The sequence below is a fragment of the Mesoplodon densirostris genome, chromosome 5 (assembly GCF_025265405.1).
Source record: "Mesoplodon densirostris isolate mMesDen1 chromosome 5, mMesDen1 primary haplotype, whole genome shotgun sequence".
NCBI classification, from domain to species: domain Eukaryota; kingdom Metazoa; phylum Chordata; class Mammalia; order Artiodactyla; family Ziphiidae; genus Mesoplodon; species Mesoplodon densirostris.
In genome coordinates this window covers 144,935,604-144,953,646 of record NC_082665.1, presented here as the reverse complement: position 1 = coordinate 144,953,646, position 18,043 = coordinate 144,935,604, and the positions used below count along the sequence as shown (strand labels likewise).

At 39.4% G+C, this 18,043-nt stretch overlaps 1 protein-coding gene across 3 annotated transcripts in view; it reads right to left on the bottom strand.

The window, feature by feature from the left end:
* TFDP2 (transcription factor Dp-2) overlaps window positions 1-18,043 on the bottom strand; it is a 175,004-nt gene that overhangs the window by 126,703 nt on the left and 30,258 nt on the right. For all 3 annotated transcript variants that reach the window (XM_060099580.1, XM_060099581.1, XM_060099582.1), the window contains exon 2: window positions 3,293-3,406. In XM_060099580.1, coding sequence (XP_059955563.1) covers window positions 3,293-3,307 — 15 coding nt within the window. In that variant the 5' untranslated portion in view covers window positions 3,308-3,406. The remainder of the gene's footprint in view (window positions 1-3,292; window positions 3,407-18,043) is intronic.

Sequence of the window (18,043 nt, the reverse complement as noted above, 5' to 3'; positions counted from 1 at the left end):
TGTCCCTCGACTTTAATATATTCAAAACAATTTTTGAGTTTGCCACAAAATCCTGTACTTGCCCAGGGGTTCCTCTTCTCATTAAACCGCAAAGGCACTTACCCAGTTACACAAGCCGAATGCTGAGAAATCTTTAACTTCTTCCCTGTCCCCATATCCTAATTACTCAATAAGTCCTGGTGGCTGTCCCTTCAAATACATCCTAGATTCAACCACTTTTCTCCATCTCTGATATCACGACCCCAGCTCAAGTCACCATACTCTGATGTCTGAACTACTGGGACAAGTACCAAATGAGTTCCCCACTTCTACTCTGCCCCTCTTCAGTCTATTCACTCAGCAGCCAGAACAAGCTTTTGAAAATGCTAACTCAGGACATGAAACCATCCTCAAAACCTCCAACAGCTCCCCACTGACATTTAAAACACACGCTGCTCACCCCAGTGTTTGAGGCTCCCCATGACCTGGATCCTCCCACTCTCCCCGGCTTAATTACTCTGTTCCGTCTTATCAACTGGTCCTTTGCTGCTCTTTGAACAACCTCACTTTCTCCTGCCTCTACCTGGAATGCTCTTTCCCCAGATATTCACATGGCTGGCTCCTTCTTCTTGCACTGAGACTGAAGAGCATTCTTCTGTCTAAACATCATTTCCTTAAAGAGGACTCTTCTGAACACCTCGTTGAAAGAGATCTCCCTCATCGCTGTCACTTTCTCTCCTCTTACCCTGTTTTATTTTTCTTCGTAACAGTTATCGTTACCTGACATTATATATTTACCATCTTCTCTCACTACACTATAAACCCCAAGAAGGTAGGAGCCCGGAACAACGTCAGACACATCTATTTGTTGGAGAGAGATGGGGAGGGGGGCAATGAGAATGAGTTGTTCATGGCATTGTAAACTGGTATGAGCCTTCCAGTAAGTACCTCAACAAAATATATTAAAAGTCACAAAAATGTTCTTATCTATTGCAGAATGGCTAGTGAACTTGATTAGATGTTTAGCCTATTTCAATTCTTTCCCACATGCTTCAGCCCAGTCTGAGGCCTGACCTCTCCATGTTCCCAACTCCAGGGAATCAGAAGAAGGTCAGCTCATGACGTAGCCCTTTCCCCCTACGTTGCTGTAGCAGAAAGAGAAACTGTTTGCATACTCTTTGATTACTTCCAAATATACAAACGAAATAATGGGAGAATAGTTACCACTGGTTCAAATGCTTTGTTACTTTAGGGAAACAACTTTTAACATAGCAAACTGTACATATGGCTAGGAAGATTTAAGGTACATTTTTAAGCCAAAATATACTCGCTAGTTGAATGTTAACCATCTTGTTGCTCAGGATAACTTTTACATTCTCTTTTTTCTAGAGGAGAGAAAATCCAGGAAATATCCTGGAAGAAAATTCCCAATACACAGACTAAAACTTTGCTTCTTCTTTTCCCCAGACAGCACTTAAACGAATATATACAAGAGCCATAGGTTAAAACAGACTACTCTTAATGGATAAAGAAGATGTGGTACATATACCACATGAACGAAATGAAATTGGGTCAGTTGTAGAGACGTGGATGGACCTAGAGACTGTCATACAGAGTAAGACAGAAAGCGAAAAACAAATATTATATATTAACCCATATATGTGGAATCTAGAAAAATGGTACAGATGGACCAGTTTGCAAGGCAGAAATAGAGACACAGATGTAGAGAACAAACGTATGGACACCAAGGGGGGAAAGCTGGAACTGGAAGATTGGGATTGACATATATACACTAATATGTATAAAACAGATAACTAATGAGAACCCGCTGTATAGCACAGGGAACTCAACACCACTTCACTGTACAGCAGAAACTAACACAACACTGTAAAACAAATGTACCCCAATGAAAAAAAATTTTTTAAGGCACACTACTCCTGATAATTTATGCTAAAAAATTAATTAGATGATAATGAACCAAAGTTTATATCTGCTTATAGCTACCCATGTGTGTTAAAAGCAAGGTCAATAATGGGAAAATAGAGATAAGTAATCAGGGTGTTTTTTTGGTTTGGGGCTGTTTTTTGTTTGTTTGTTTGTTTTTGATGCTCTTCTTTAAATGTATAATGGGTAGTATCTGGAACTGTCTGGCTCACAAGATCTTTTTATACAATGTAACACTTGCCTCTGGTCACAATTATCCAAACTACTAGCAGATATCAGGCTGGAGTAATGCCAGAGGTCCTTCCCAAGGAGTCTGAAATTAGAGCTGACACAGGCAGACAGGATTTGTCAGGCTGCCTGCCCCCATTTCCTTCACCCCTCTCCCTCTCCCTCTCTCTCTCTCTCTCTCTCTGAATAGGCTGGTACTGTAACAAGTAGATCAAGATGCTGACTGAGAACTGAGGAAGATGATTTGCAGAGAGACACAGAGTAATGAAGCCAATGCACAGAAACAAATAGAGATGACAAATGGAAACCAAATACTGCTTCGATTCCTGGTAGATTTCAAGTTTCTGGACCCAGATCTTTCTGAGGACCCACTAAATTCCTCCTCTTGAATTCCCTGAGACATCCGGTATCTTTATAATAAATTCCCTTTTTGTTTAAGGTAGCCCAAGCTGGTTTCTGTTACCTGTAATCAAATATTCCAACATAATCTGGAAACAGTAATTATAATAAATTATTTCCCTATATGTTGTAGTATTTCTTTTCTGGCATAATCCTTCACCATGACTGGAAATAAATCCATTGATACAGGGTGATAATAAGAATGTAACTTGAAAGGAAGTAGATTCAGAAATGAGAGCCTTAAGCAAAAGAAAAACAGAAATAACTTCTCCAAAAAAACTAAGTCTCATGTTCCCTCAGAAATCATCTCATGGAGGACAGCAAGCTTCTTCTGAACAACATCTGACTGTACACATTTCCAAGAGTAAATCCAAAAGAAAAAATGTGAGCCAAAGAAAACAGTGATTTTTCTCAATAATGCCAAGTAAGTCTCCAGCAAGCACCAAAACAAATTTATCACAGCACACAAAACAGGAGGGGTGGGGGAGTGGGAAACTTTCTGGAGATCGCAATTTTGCAGCTGTTGAGATGGAGCAACCTGGCAGCAATTTGCAATGGTCATGACAGCACAATATTCAACAGTGTTAAAGTTTACTATCTCATTCTTTGCAGGAACAAAAACAGTGATAAACTAATGCCGGTAAACTGAATTTCATTAATCAGAATGGCAAAGAAAATATGCATACGAAAAAGTACAACTCATTTTTTAAATACTTACATTTAAAAATTTACAAATACTTACATTTTTTGCCGTCATGTCAAATTGTATTCAATTTAAAATTCTGTAAAGCCATTAAAAAACAAACAAAAAAACAAAACAAAAAACTTCGTCTTCAATATTCTTTAAAAGAACATCCTGTTAAAAGGAAAAAAGGGAATAATAATGTAATAATAATAATAAGCAACATTTATGTCATATTTACTATGAGGCATGCATTGTTCTTTAAATTTTCTAAATTAACCCTCACAACAACACTGTGAGATATGTACCATTCTAACTGTCATTTTCCAGATAAAAATTGAGATTTAGAGATGTTAAATAATTTGACCAAACCAACTCAGCTAAGAAGTGACAAAGACTGGGCTTTGAAATATTATACCATGCTGTTTTAGATAATCCATTGAAAGCAACACCAGGGCTTCTTGGAGAAACAGCCAATTCCAGCACTGGGCAGGTAATGTATAAGATAAACCTAGAACATTGTATTGTACCTAAAGTAAGTATGGGCTCGAAAAATGATGGAGACATATCAGAAGTATACAGGAGCCAGCTTAAAGGGTCGACAACGTAAGCCAGCTTAAAGGGGCAATTAAGCACCTAAATATATACTGATAGCAACAGACTGTAACAGATTCTAAACCCATTAAATAATAATCCAGGAGTCCATACTGATAGAAACAAATAACGAGGAGGAAGGGAAAGCTCTTCTTTGCAATACAATGCCAACTAATATGTATAAAGAAATGAAGCAGTTAGAAAACTACCAATTTGTAAACACTATGATATTAATGGATTGGGCCAGAATCACCAAAGATGCTAAAACTAGTAGATGAAAGTTGGTGAGCAAAAGGATATTTACATAGTCTTGAAATATTTCCCTACAAAATACCTCTTAATTCAAATTTTACAGTGCAGAAACCTGGCACATACCACTTCATGCAAGGTGATCAAAGCTACCAAATGACAACCAACAACGAGACAAACCAACATCATGCATCTCCTCAAGTGCACTGCAATGGATACAGTATCACTTCTGAGGTATTTCCCAAAATGTATAATCTAAATCTAATCATGAGGCAGCAACTGAGAAATTCAAATTGAGAGACATTCTATGAAATAATGGCCTGAGCTCTTAAAAAAATATTAGTATCATGAAAGACAAAGGAGGCTTAAAGAAACAGTCCAGATTTTAAAAGACTAAAGTCATATGAAAATTAAATTTAATGTGTGATCCCGGACTGGATTCTGAACCACAAAAAATAATTGCTATGAAGACCAAGGGCAATTGGAGAAATCAAAACATGGTCCACAGGCTAGATAACTGTATTGTTTCATTTCTTGCTTTTGATCAGAGGATTGTGCTCTTTTTTTAAGTAAATGTCCTCATTCTTAGAAAAAATATACCAAAATATTTAGTAGTGAAAGGGTATGATAGGAGCTACTTACTTTCAAATGATGAAAAACATATATAATCTCTATATATGAAGAAAGTGGGAGTGATAAAGCATATATGGCAAAATGTTGACAATTGGTGAATCTGGGTGAAGGGTACTCAGGAGGTCTCTGCCCTATTTCTGCAACTTTTATTTTAAAATTATTTCAAAATTAAAACTTTTATAAGACATTCAAGGGGAAGGATAAAATAAAATTTCACTTCAAAAAGGCCATAAATAATAGAGGCTTAAAGAAATGGAGGCTCCATATGTCCGCCTTCTATGCTAGAATTTGAATCTACAAGTGAAACTGTTGGGGGTTGGGTGGGGAGATGTTTTTACTTTTCAGTAAAGCAATGTAATTTTTCAATGATAAAGAAAACATATATTTAAAAACCCAAGCAAGACCTGAACTACGACTGTGATTTTTGCTTTCCCACTGTAGCTGCAGATTTGTTCACGTCTGTCATGACCTAATATGAAAATCAAGTTCCTACACTGGAACTGCTTCACATTTATCAGTTATTTGTTATATCCTCTTCAGTGTTACAAATATGACGTAAATAATAAAGCACAAGTTCCTGACATCCCATTCACCAAACTACCTGACATATTCAAACTAAGGAATTTAAGGCTAAAATGTAAGTATTGCATTTTGAAGATTAATATTTTAAGCAAGTTTGATTTAATATAGCTACATAAAACTCTGTAGCTAACAGATATGAAACATCTCTTTAAGCACAGACTTACAAAATTTGTCCACATACAAAATCACCAACGGAGTAGCAACAAATTTCAGAGACAATATTATACAGATTATGGTCTCTGACCACAGTGAAATTAAATTAGGAGTCATTTTTTTCTAAAGTTGTATATTTAGAAAATAAAACTATAGCATTGCTCAAACAATCCATGAATTAGAGAAGGAAATTTAAAATGTTTAGAACTGAATGACAATGAAAAACAGTAAAGTGCAGCTGAAATAGTACTTAGAAGTAAATTTACATTTCTCTTCATTCATTAAGTAATCAACTTAAAAGCTTTTTAAAAAGATCAGTGGGGGGCCTCCCTGGTGGCGCAAGTGGTTGAGAGTCCGCCTGCCGATGCAGGGGATACGGGTTCGTGCCCCGGTCTGGGAGGATCCCATATGCCGCGGAGCGGCTGGGCCCGTGAGCCATGGCCGCTGAGCCTGCGCGTCCGGAGCCTGCGCGTCCGGAGCCTGTGCTCCGCAACGGGGGAGGCCACGACAGTGAGAGGCCCGCATACCGCAAAAAAAAAAAAAAAAAAAAGATCAGTGGGAACTCAAAGAAAGAAGAAAAGAAACAAAAGAGTAAGAATTAATGAAATAGGGGGCTTCCCTGATGGTGCAGTGGTTAAGAACCTGCCTGCCAATGCAGGGGACACGGGTTCGATTCCTGGTCCGGGAAGATCCCACATGCCGCGGAGCAACTAAGCCTGTGCACCACAACTACTGAGCCTGCGCTCCAGAGCCCACTCACCACAACTACTGAGCCCACGTGCCACAACTACTGAAGCCCACGTGCCTAGAGCTGTGCTCCACAACAAGAGAAGCCACTGCAATGAGAAGCCCGCGCACCGCAAAGAGTAGCCCCCGCTCACCACAACTAGAGAAAGCCTGTGCACAGCAATGAAGACCCAACACAGCCATAAATAAATAAATTTTTTAAAAAAGAATTAATGAAATCGGAAAAAATCAAAATAACAACTGGTTCTAAATGTCCTGCTTGAAGTAGACATATAATAAGCAGCAGTGTAGCAGAGTGAAAAGACCATGATTTTTTTTTTTTTAACTTAGACTCAGTCTGAGCTCTGACACTTAATAGCTGTGTGACCTTGAACAAGTGACTTAACCTCTTTGAGCTTCAGTGTCCTCATTTGAAAAATAGGTATACAGAGTTTTTCAGGGTTATATTAGTGAAAAAGGAGGGAAGGGGGCAGGGCACAACCTTTGAAAGAATGACATAGACCTTGAGGTTACGACATAAAACAGGTCAGAACCAATTAGATCCAAGAGGGCAGAAGATTAGACTTCCAGGAGACCTTGAGCCTCACTACATGCCCACTGTAATACATTAGCATATGCTAAGTGACACACCCACAGGCACCATGACAGTTCCGAGGCCAACCTTTAAAGGCCAAGAAGTGGACAGTGGTGGCCCAATTCCTGGAAATCTCCGTCCCTTCTCCAAGAGAGTTGGAATAATCCTCCCACTCGTTAGCCTATGAAATTACTCAGCCCATAAAAACTAACCACTCCATATTTTGGGGCCTCTTGCCTTCTGAGATGGCCCACACTCTGTCCGTGGAGTGTGTTTCCCCCAGGGCCATTCTCACCTTTTCAGATGGACCACATTCTGTTTATGGAATGTGTACCTCTCTAAATAAATCCACTTCTTACCTATCACTTTGCCTCTCACTAAATTCTTTCTGTGACGAGACATAAAGAACCTGAGCTTCATTACATCCTGAGACCAGATGTGTGATCTCAATTAAAAGACAGTGGGTTCAAGTCCCAATCTGGGTTTTGGCTGGGTTTGAGTCCTGACTCGTGGGTTCAATTCCCAATCTGGACTTTGGCCGGGTCTGAGTCCCAACACGTGGGTTCAAGTCCCAATCTGGATTTTGGCCGGGTTTGAGTCCCAGCCCGTGGGTTAGAGTCCCAGTCTGGGTTTTGGCTGGGTTTGAGTCCCGACTTGTGGGTTCAAGTCCCAGTCTGGGACTCAAGTCCCATCTGAGTTGTGCTGTTTCATTAGGAGTAAGTTAGATACATTGTGTCAAAGTGAAAAGCAACAGATCACCCAAGCCAGTGTAACAAATGTCCTCCAATTTATAAATACATAAACCACTGAACACTCCAAACAGCCAAAAAAAATCAGTTTAAATATTTTTAGATGGTCTTATGACCTATTGAAATATAGTTATAACAACAACAAGATAAACTCTTTTCTACCCAAAGTACTTGCTAAATTTTAGAAACCTGCTGTATCTACCTAAGGCAGATCCTGTTGCCTACCCAATATCATTTTCCTCCTCCTCCTTAGAAGAAGTTTAAGGTAGTAATATGCCCAACTGAAACTACTACATTCTGTCTCCCCCTCAGATGGGTTGACCATGACATAATTCTAGCGAATGAAATATAAGCAGACCATCATTGGGCTGGGCTACTAGATTCAGCTAGTAAATGCCGTTTTCCCCCCTCCCCATTTCTTCATTTCCAGAGTATGGTTGTAATGGCCAGTGCTCCTTGTTTCCATGCATCTGCTTCCTTATTATTCTCAGTGTTCAGTATGGGATTATATTTCCTAAGGGCCAGGCTGTTGAGTGACACTGTTACTCATGCAAACAAGAAGAAATTAACACTATCTTCAATCTAAAATCATTTGTAGTATATGACTTAAATCAAGGGCCTAGAAAGTAAATAAATGCAGCACTGAATGTTTCAAGAAACTGCCATCTTTGGCAGTACTGGTGATTCTCAAAGATAAACCAGTCATGTGCACTGATGCCTTATGTTTCATCCAGACTCAACAATTGTACTCTTCTTCCTGTCACCATGCTCTGCTGTTGGTTAAAAAAATAAGTCAGATTTCTTCTTCCAGCTTCATGAACACATTATGTCAAGCTCAAAAAGTCAATCTTAGTGACCTCACCATCTGCCATGATCTCTTGTCAGACTCAGACAATTCAACTCCCACAGATGGTCTCAAAATGCAAGCCCCTTTCCTTTCCAATCACAACTTAGCAGCTGTGGGCACAAAGCCTTTTAAATTGGTACAACATTAATCAAAATATAAGGAAGAAAGCAAAAATAATTATGAATACATTTACAGAACTAACATCACTTGAATCGGAGTTTGTAGACTTTCTCACACTGCTGAAAAAGATGTTACTAAAAATTAAATTTCATCAAAGCCAGCATATTTCAATGGAAGGCAATAGTAATTTTAAATACATGCTCACGTTTCAAAGTTTGGAAAATATACACAACAATAAAACAGATAACAAATAGCAGCCATAATCCCACCTCTGAAAGGCAACTACCATAAATTTCTGATATAACTTTCTTCAGTATTCTCTTTCTGCACTCTAACTTTTGATAAATGGTATTAATTAGAAGATATTTTCATAAAAAGTGACAGTATATAACTTTTTCTTAGGTGATGAGCACATCTAAGTGCTTCACCTATATAATCTCATTCAATTCATATCACAACTCTATCAGGTAAATGTTATTACTGTTCGCATCTTACAAATGACAAAACTGAGCTTTAGAGAGTTGAAGTAATTTGCCCAGTTAATCAACTGTGTAAATGGCAATGCCAGAATATGAAGCCAGGATCTTAGACCACCAGACATGTTCTTAACTACTATGCTAATTTGTAAAATATATTTGCCTTGAGATACAATAAATATATCCTCAAAATAAAACAAAATACATAATTACTATTACAATAAATCCATATATAAAAGGATAACTTATTATACCAAAAGAATTATTTTCATATAGCACAAATCATATATCATTGGGTCAGGTTTTTCCCCTTTTTAAAGGTTCTTTCTTTATTTAAATTTCAGTATTAAATTTACATTTATTTTTCTAGGTAGGTAGTAAACTTCCTCATTTTTTTTACAGCTATATAGTATTCCTTTACATTGTTACACCATAACTTATGTCACTAGTCCCCAACTGATGGACATTTAGATTTCCTACATTTCTACACTGGTGACAGTAATCACATTTTAGTGACTCAATCCTCAACGTTTGATCTGCTGTCTGACCACCTTGCCAGCTCTGTGTTGAACCACTTTCCCATATCCTTCTCTCATCTAGGTCCACTGGCCTTCCCGTCCGTTCTTCAAAGACAGGCTCTCCTGCCTCAGGGCCTCTGCACATGCTGTTCTCTCTGCCTGGAACTTTCCCCAGCAGTTAACGCTCCTTCCTTCAGATCTCTTCTCAAATGTCACTTTCTCAGGGAAAACTGTCCTTCTCCCACTACCCAGACTAGTTCAGGAGTCTCCAGTTAATGCTCTCCTACCTTCTCCTTTCATAGTACACATCTAGTTGTCATTATTTATTTGTGTGATTATCAGATTGTGGCCCATCTCTACAACTGAAGAGTAAATCCCATGAGGGCAGGGACCCTATCTATTTTGTTTGTTTGTTTTTTGGCTGCATCGAATGCCTTGCGGGATCTTAGCTCCCTGACCTGGGATAGAACCCAGGTCCTCGGAGTGAAAGCAGAGTCCTAACCACTGGACCTCCAGGGAATTCCCAACCCTATCCATTTTGTTCACATATTATATACCCAGTGTCTGGCACATGGTTGGAACTCAAGAAATATTTGTTTTTTTGTTTGCTTTTTAAGAAATATTCATTAAATTATGTACTCAATATTTTATTTATTTTCATGCTTTAATAATATATGATAATCTCATTTAATATGACTTGGTAGCAGAAAATGAGAAAACATATAAACATTGAAAACATTCACACATCCGAAATGCCACTAAGCTACATAGCAGAATGTTGCGTGTCACTTTCCTGTCATGAACAAAAAGTGCTTTGGGGCCTCCCTGGTGGCGCAAGTGGTTGAGAGTCCGCCTGCCGATGCAGGGGATACGGGTTCGTGCCCCGGTCTGGGAGGATCCCATATGCCGCGGAGCGGCTGGGCCCGTGGGCCATGGCCGCTGAGCCTGCGCGTCCGGAGCCTGCGCGTCCGGAGCCTGTGCTCCGCGACGGGGGAGGCCACAGCAGTGAGAGGCCCGCATACCGCAAAAAAAAAAAAAAAAAAAAAAAAAAGTGCTTTGGAGCCAGCATTATATCTGTGTTCATTAATTTCAAAATGGGAAAAATTTTATAATAGGGTATATTTAATTTCACTGATGTTTAAGGTGAAAAGAACAGTAGGCAAAAGTTAACTTTTCTTTTTTTTTTGGCTGCCCCGGGTCTTAGTTGCAGCACACGGGATCTTCGTTGTGGCACCTGGGTCTTTAATTGCAGCATGTGGACTTCTTAGTTGTGCCATGCAGTCTTCTTAGTTGCGGCACACACTCTTAGTTGAGGCATGCGGACTTCTTAGTTACAACATGAGAACTCTTTATTGTGGCATGCATGCGGGATCTAATTCCCTGACCAGGGACTGAAGCCAAGCCCCCTGCATTGGGAGCGCAGAGTCTTACCCACTGGACCACCAGGGAAGTCCCAAGAGTTAAAATTTACAAGCTGCCCTTCTAAGAAACCATCAACATCTTACACTTAAAAAGAAAAAGATAATTGCTTTTATGTTCATTGTTCACCTTTTTTAATTGAAAAAAAATGTGTTCAGGTTTACATAAGCTTTCACCCAGGACGCTACACAATGATAAAAACTGGTTAAATACTACAAGCAATCAGTAACAACTTTTAACAGAGTCTTCTACATATGTGCAGGGAAATTACGAATAACGTTGTCTGAGCACTACTCATTGGTTCACTTATTCAGTAAATACTGATTGACTGCCTGATGCTTGTCAAACAGTAGGCTGAGCATTAAAGATACTTCGAGAAACAATGAGACGGTCCCTGCTTTCATGGAGCCTACAGTTTAACTCTGAAGGTAGGCATTCAACAATGTTTCCCAATTAACTATGTATGTAATTACAATTACTATAAGTGCTACTACAGAGGCAAAAAAAAAGATGCAAAGGAAGCAGGTACAATAAGGGTCTGGAACTCTGGTGGTTTTAAAGAAGATTCCTCTGAGGAAGTGAAGTTTGAGCTGAGCTCAACAGACAAACAGAGTAAACCACTGGCAAAGAGAGAGGGAGACCTCACAGCCAGAGGGTGCAAACATGACGGGAATGCTCAGAGGAAGAAAAACATATGGCAAGTTCCAGTAGCTGAAGGAAGATCTATGTACCTGAAAACAAAGGGCAAGATGAGGAAAGACTGAGAGATAAGGTTGGAGGCCCAATCATGCGGGACATTACTTTTTTCTTTTCTTTTTAATTAAATTAGTGGGAAGCCTTGGAAAGATTTTAAGAGCCGAACATCTGAACCAGAGATACTAAATTACATTCACCAAAGATTAAGTACAAATTACGTGCATTCTAATTCTTTAAAAAATGGTAATATCACCTATAATATTCTGTAATTCTTTGGTAACTGAAATATTCACTCACTTCTTGACTATACCAGGTAAGTGTATATTCATCATCTACAATTCATTTATCAAACAAACACCTCATCCTATTAGAACAAAACTCAAAGCTCAGAAATAAGCCAAAAAAAAGTCCCCAGCTCTCAAATTAGCTTTCATAAAACCTATGCACTTGTCAGTAACTCAAGTACATAGGCCTTTCTTCACTTGATTGATTTTATTTAACATAAAATTCTCGGTAAATTTGCTTATCTTGATTTTCAGGCTTCAAGTCAATTATACTCAGTAGAAAGGATGTGCGTACAGGGAGCAAATGGGTTAGGCACTGCTACAGATGAGTACATTGACAAAGTAATTGACAGCTGGCAGCTTAATACTAAGGAAAACTAGACATATTATATTTTACCAAGTAAATTCACTGAAACAGAATTTCCCCCGGGAGTTCCCTGGTGGTCCAGTGGTTAGGACTCTGCACTTTCACTGCCGTGGCCCGGGTTCAATCCCTGGTTGGGGAACTAAGATCCCGCAAACCATGTGACACCGCAGGGAAAAAAAAAAAAATTCTTCCCTCATTCCCTGGCAAAACCGCATTAATGACATGGTCTTATACAAGCTTGCACAATAAAACCTAAGGAATACTATTGTTTAAAACATTTTCATAGATCATAACATTTATTATTTGTTCTTAATTACAGAAAACAAAAGTTAAGAGAGAAAACTTATTTCTGCCCTGACCAAACAAGCAACATCAGAAGAAATTACCCAAATTTAGAAAAAAATCACATTTCAAGATCCTGCCAAGAACCTAACAGAAAGGTTCTTTTATCAAGTGGTACAAGCCAAATTTTAAACCATTAATCAATTTATGCATAATGCATGGATTAGATCACCTGTTGTCCATATGCTCTTTAGCAAAGTCTTGTTTCCAGATAAATGTAGCTCTAGATAAGTAATACAAATGTTAAGATTTATCCCTACTTGATACATCACAACAGACTAGATGAGTTTTTAAAACAGCATTTGGGTATTAATATAATTTACAGACCAAGTATTGTACAAAAAACTATGCAAGTGTAAAATGTTCAATTCACCTAAGGGTCCAAGAAGAAAAGAAAAATGGAGGCAATCAAAAGGAAGCAACTGATTATATAAAATAGGTAAGTAATGAGAACCTACTGTACAGCACAGGGAACTCTACTCAATGCTCTGTAGTGACCTAAATGGGAAGGAAATCTAAAAGATTGGGCATACGTATATGTATAACTGATTCATTTTACTGTACAGTAAAAACTGACACAACATTGTAAAGCAACTATACTCCAATAAAATTAATTTTTAAAAAAGCTAAAGAAATAAAGGAAGCAATCAGTGAAGAAAACAACACAGTTTCTAATCCTCATTTAAAACAGCACTGTTCTTATATAAATACTTCATCTATATCCAAATGGAAATGAAACAATTTTATAGCCAGCATCATCACAAGAGCTACTTACTATATAATTACCCAAAATAACCTACAGAATAGTTATTACCTCCATTTTACAGGAGGGAAAACTGAGTCAGCTTAAATAACTTGCACAAGGTCATATACAACCAAAATTTGCAATAAAGTTACTACATACATGTTCCATGATATCATAAAAAGATGAGTTCCAAGCAGTTTTAATTTTTAAGTAATTTAAGATTTTAAAAACATTTAAGAAAGTCTGTATTGTATATAAATGTTGAAGAATATAAACTATTATATAGTTTAAAATGATCTAAAATCAACTTCTGCATACCTCAATAAAAGTTAATTTAAAAAAACTAACAACACTGTGAATCAACTCTGCTCCAATAAAAATTAATTAAAACTTAATTAATTAATTAATTAAAAGCGACTTCTAGAAAAATGGCAGAGGGTAAGAACATTTGTCTTGGGACTTCCCTGGAGGTCCAGCGGTTAAGACTCTGCGCTCCCAATGCAGGGGGCCCAGCTTCAATCCCTGGTCAGGGAACTAGACCTCGCACACCACAACTAAGAGCCTACATCCCGCAACTAAAGAGCGTGCAGGCGACAACAAAGATCCCACATGCTGCCAGTAAGACCCAGCACAGCCAAATAAATAAATATATATATATATTTTTTTAGAAAAAGAACATTTGTCTTATTTATATGAGACCTCTATCCACTTAGAGCTATCACATAACATATTTTTAATTTGATTTAACACTGGTTTAAAAATTAATTAATTTTTTAAAAGAAGATAGCGAGAAAGTACAAAAAGGTGTACAGCGAAATGTTATTCTCCTGATGCTGTTGCCCCATCTGCCTATTTCCCACCTGCCCCATTTATACACCTGCATGGACAAAGTACTTTGTTTCTACTGTATCTGCCTCAGATTTCTTTTAAGCACATACAAGTAATACGAAACACTCTAGTTTTCCCATTTTTGAAAAAGCTGAGGGGCTTCCCTGGTGGCGCAGTGGTTGGGGGTCCGCCTGCCGATGCAGGGGACACGGGTTCGTGCCCCGGTCCAGGAAGATCCCACATGCCACGGAACGGCTGGGCCCGTGAACCAGGGCCGCTGAGGCTGCGCGTCCAGAGCCTGTGCTCGGCAACGGGAGAGGTCACAACAGTGAGAGGCCCGCGTACCGCAAAAAAAAAAAAAAAAAAAAAAAAAAAAAGATATCTCCTTACACCTGTTAGAATGGCTATTATCTAAGTGTTGGCAAGGGTGTGGGGAAAAGGGAACCCTCATATACCGTTGGTGGGAATGTAAACTAGTGCAGACCCTATGGAAAACAGCATGAAGGTTCCTCAAAAAATTAAAAATAGAACTACCATAGGATTCAGCAATTCCACTGCTGGGTATATGTCCAAAGGAAACAAAATCACCATCTCAAAGAGATATCTGTACCCCCATGGTCACTGCAGCATTATTTACAATAACCAAGACATGGAAACAAACTATGGGTCCACTAATGGATGAATGGATAAATAAATGTGGTGTATATACAATGGAATATTATTTGGCCCCAAAAAAGAAAGCAAGCCTGCCATTTGCAGTAACATGAATGCACCTTGATGTAGTATTACCCTAAGCAAAATAAATCAAACAGAGAAAGACAAATGCTGTATGATCTCACTTACATGTGGAATCTTGAAAAAATGAACTCACAGAAACAGAGAACAGACTGGTGGTTGCTAGAGGGCGGTGGGAAGAGGGAAACTGGGTGAAGGTGGTCAAAAGGTACAAATTTGCAGTTATAAGACAAATAAGTTCCGGGAATGTAATGTACCGCATGGTGACTACAGTTAACAACACTATATTGCATATCTGAAACTTGCTAAGAGGGTACATCTTAAAAGTCCTCATCGCAAGAAAAAACATTTTTTTAACTATGTGAGTTGATAGACTAATCTTATTGTGGCCATCATCTGCAATACAAACTTGTATCAATATATTGTGCACCTTACACTCATACAACTTTATATGTTGATTACATCAATAAAACTGGAAATAAATAGTTTGAATGGGAATACTATTGATGTATGCCCCTTCTGAGGAATCTGTTAGAGAATGAGCTTCATCCAACCAAAATTTTACACCTGGGTAATTTTTTTTGTTTTTGTTTTTTTTTTTTTGGCTGCATTGGGTCTTTGTTGCTGCGCACGGGCTTTCTCTAGTTGCAGTGAGCAGGGGCTACTCTTCGTTGCGGTGCGCAGGCTTCTCACTGCGGTGGCTTCTCTTGTTGTGGAGCACAGGCTCTAGGCCCGTGGGCTCAGTAGTTGTGGCTCACGGGCTCTAGAACTCAGGCTCGGTAGTTATGGTGCACGGGCTTAGTTGCTCCGTATGTGGGATCTTCCCGGAACAGGGCTCAAACCTGTGTCCCCTGCATTGGCAGGCGGATTCTTTTTTTTTTTTTTTTTTTTTTGTGGTACGTGGGCCTCTCACTGTTGTGGTCTCTCCCGTTGCGGAACACAGGCTCCGGACGCGCAGGCTCAGTGGCCATGGCTCACGGGCCCAGCCACTCTGCAGCACGTGGGATCTTCCCGGACCGGGACATGAACCCATGTCCCCTGTATTGGCAGGCGGACTCTCAACCACTGCGCCACCAGGGAAGCCCAGCAGGCGGATTCTTAACCACTGTGCCACCAGGGGAGTCCCTGCCTGGGTAAATTTTGCAAGAAGACCGGCAGTGAGCATTTTATATATTCACTGTAAAGGTAAAACTAAAACAAGATTGAGGTTGTGGAGTGAAGGACAATGTGTAAACATTATATTTTCTGACCAAGTAGAAAGAATGCAACTAAAAACCAGAAGCAGGGAGTTCCCTAGTGGCCTAGTGGTTAGGATTCCAGGCTTTCACTTCTGTGGCCCAAGTTCAAACCCTGGTCGGGGAACTGAGATCCCCCAAGGTGTGTGGCACGGCCAAAAAATACTAATAAAAAGAACTGGGAAGAGAGAGGAGAGAAAAGGAGGAAAGGAGAATAAGATCACTGACTGTTATATAGTTAATAGGTGGGAGTCAAATGATACCATTTAAAACTGATAGTAAAAAGCTCAGTAGGGCGCCTCCCTGGTGGCGCAAGTGGTTGGGAGTCCGCCTGCTGATGCAGGGGATACGGGTTCGTGCCCCGGTCTGGAAGGATCCCATATGCCGCGGAGCGGCTGGGCCCGTGAGCCATGGCCGCTGGGCCTGCGCATCCGGAGCCTGTGCTCCGCAACGGGAGAGGCCACAACAGTGAGAGGCCCACATACCGCAAAAAAAAAAAAAAAAAAAAAAAAAAAAAAAAAAAAGCTAAGTAGGGCTTCCCTGGTGGCACAGTGGTTTAGAGTCCGCCTGCCGATGCAGGGGACACAGGTTCGTGCCCCAGTCCGGGAAGGTCCCACATGCCGCGGAGCGGCTGGGCCCGTGAGCCATGGCCGCTGAGCCTGCGCGTCTGGAGCTTGTGCTCCACAACAGGAGAGGCCACAGCGGTGACAGGCCCGTGTACCGCAAAAAAAAAAAAAAAAAAAAAAAAAAGCTAAGTAAGAAAGAAGATAAGGGCACTATAAAAATTACTTACATAATAATACTATTAGAATAAAGATACAAATGTTCCTAAATACCAAAAGAGATGCTTAAAAAAAGCAAAGAGAACATATAAAGACAGTAAATATAACATAATACACATAGTACTGACAAACAGTATGTACCATTATTAGGTATATAATATAATGTATGTATGCCTCGTAAAGATGACTTAATAAAGGGTTACTTACACAATTCATTATACATCTGAAAGAAAATACCAACTTGTCTTAAATTCATTCCTTTGAAAAAGAGACAGGATGCCCGATGAGTAGCATGCAGGAAGTTTCCTGGGAAATGCACTTAGGAGACACACCTGTAAGTAAGTGAAGGAAGCAGAAACGGGAATGGGGAGAAATTGGCCCAAGGAGGGTGCAGCTGGGGCTTCAGCTGATGCTAATAGAGCCCTAGAGCAGGGATGCCCTTTAGAGTTGTCCCTAACAGAGGCAAGTTTGGTTGGATCTTACATGCCTGTAGACCCAGTTAGTTCTCATAGGACACCTCTGGGAGAGAGCATAACCTTGGCCAAGGGCAATTCCCAGTAAGGGATGCAGCTATGAGCCACCAGCCTGCGTAGGTGGAGAATGCGGTAACTCGGTTACAAAGAGAAGGTCTAGGCAGAGTACCGGAATATCCACTACAATTATATAGCAATGAAAATTAATTCATTGAGTAACATGCCACAACAAGGATGAGCCTTGCAAATGTAATAACAAGTTAAAAGGTAAATATACAACATGATTACATTTACGTAAGTTAAGCCATACAAAAAATGCATAATGCTTAGAGAGTAAAAATTAAGAAGCACACAGGAATTACAGACACCAATTTCCCCTCCCCATGTCAAAGAAGGAAAGCATTTAAACTGAGGAACAAAGGTTTCAGCTACATGTTAGATTGTATAAGCAGAGTTACAGGTTATGAAGGTGGTTCATTATACTATTCCATATACTTATTATGGCTCCAATTAATTTTTTTTAAGATGCTTACTCAACTGTCATGTATCCCATTGCTATTTATTAAGTAATCTAACTAAACCATTTATACGTAACTAATTTGATGTGTCAACTTTGATATATACTAAATTTCTTTGTAGATTTAAATCTGTTCTTGCACTTGT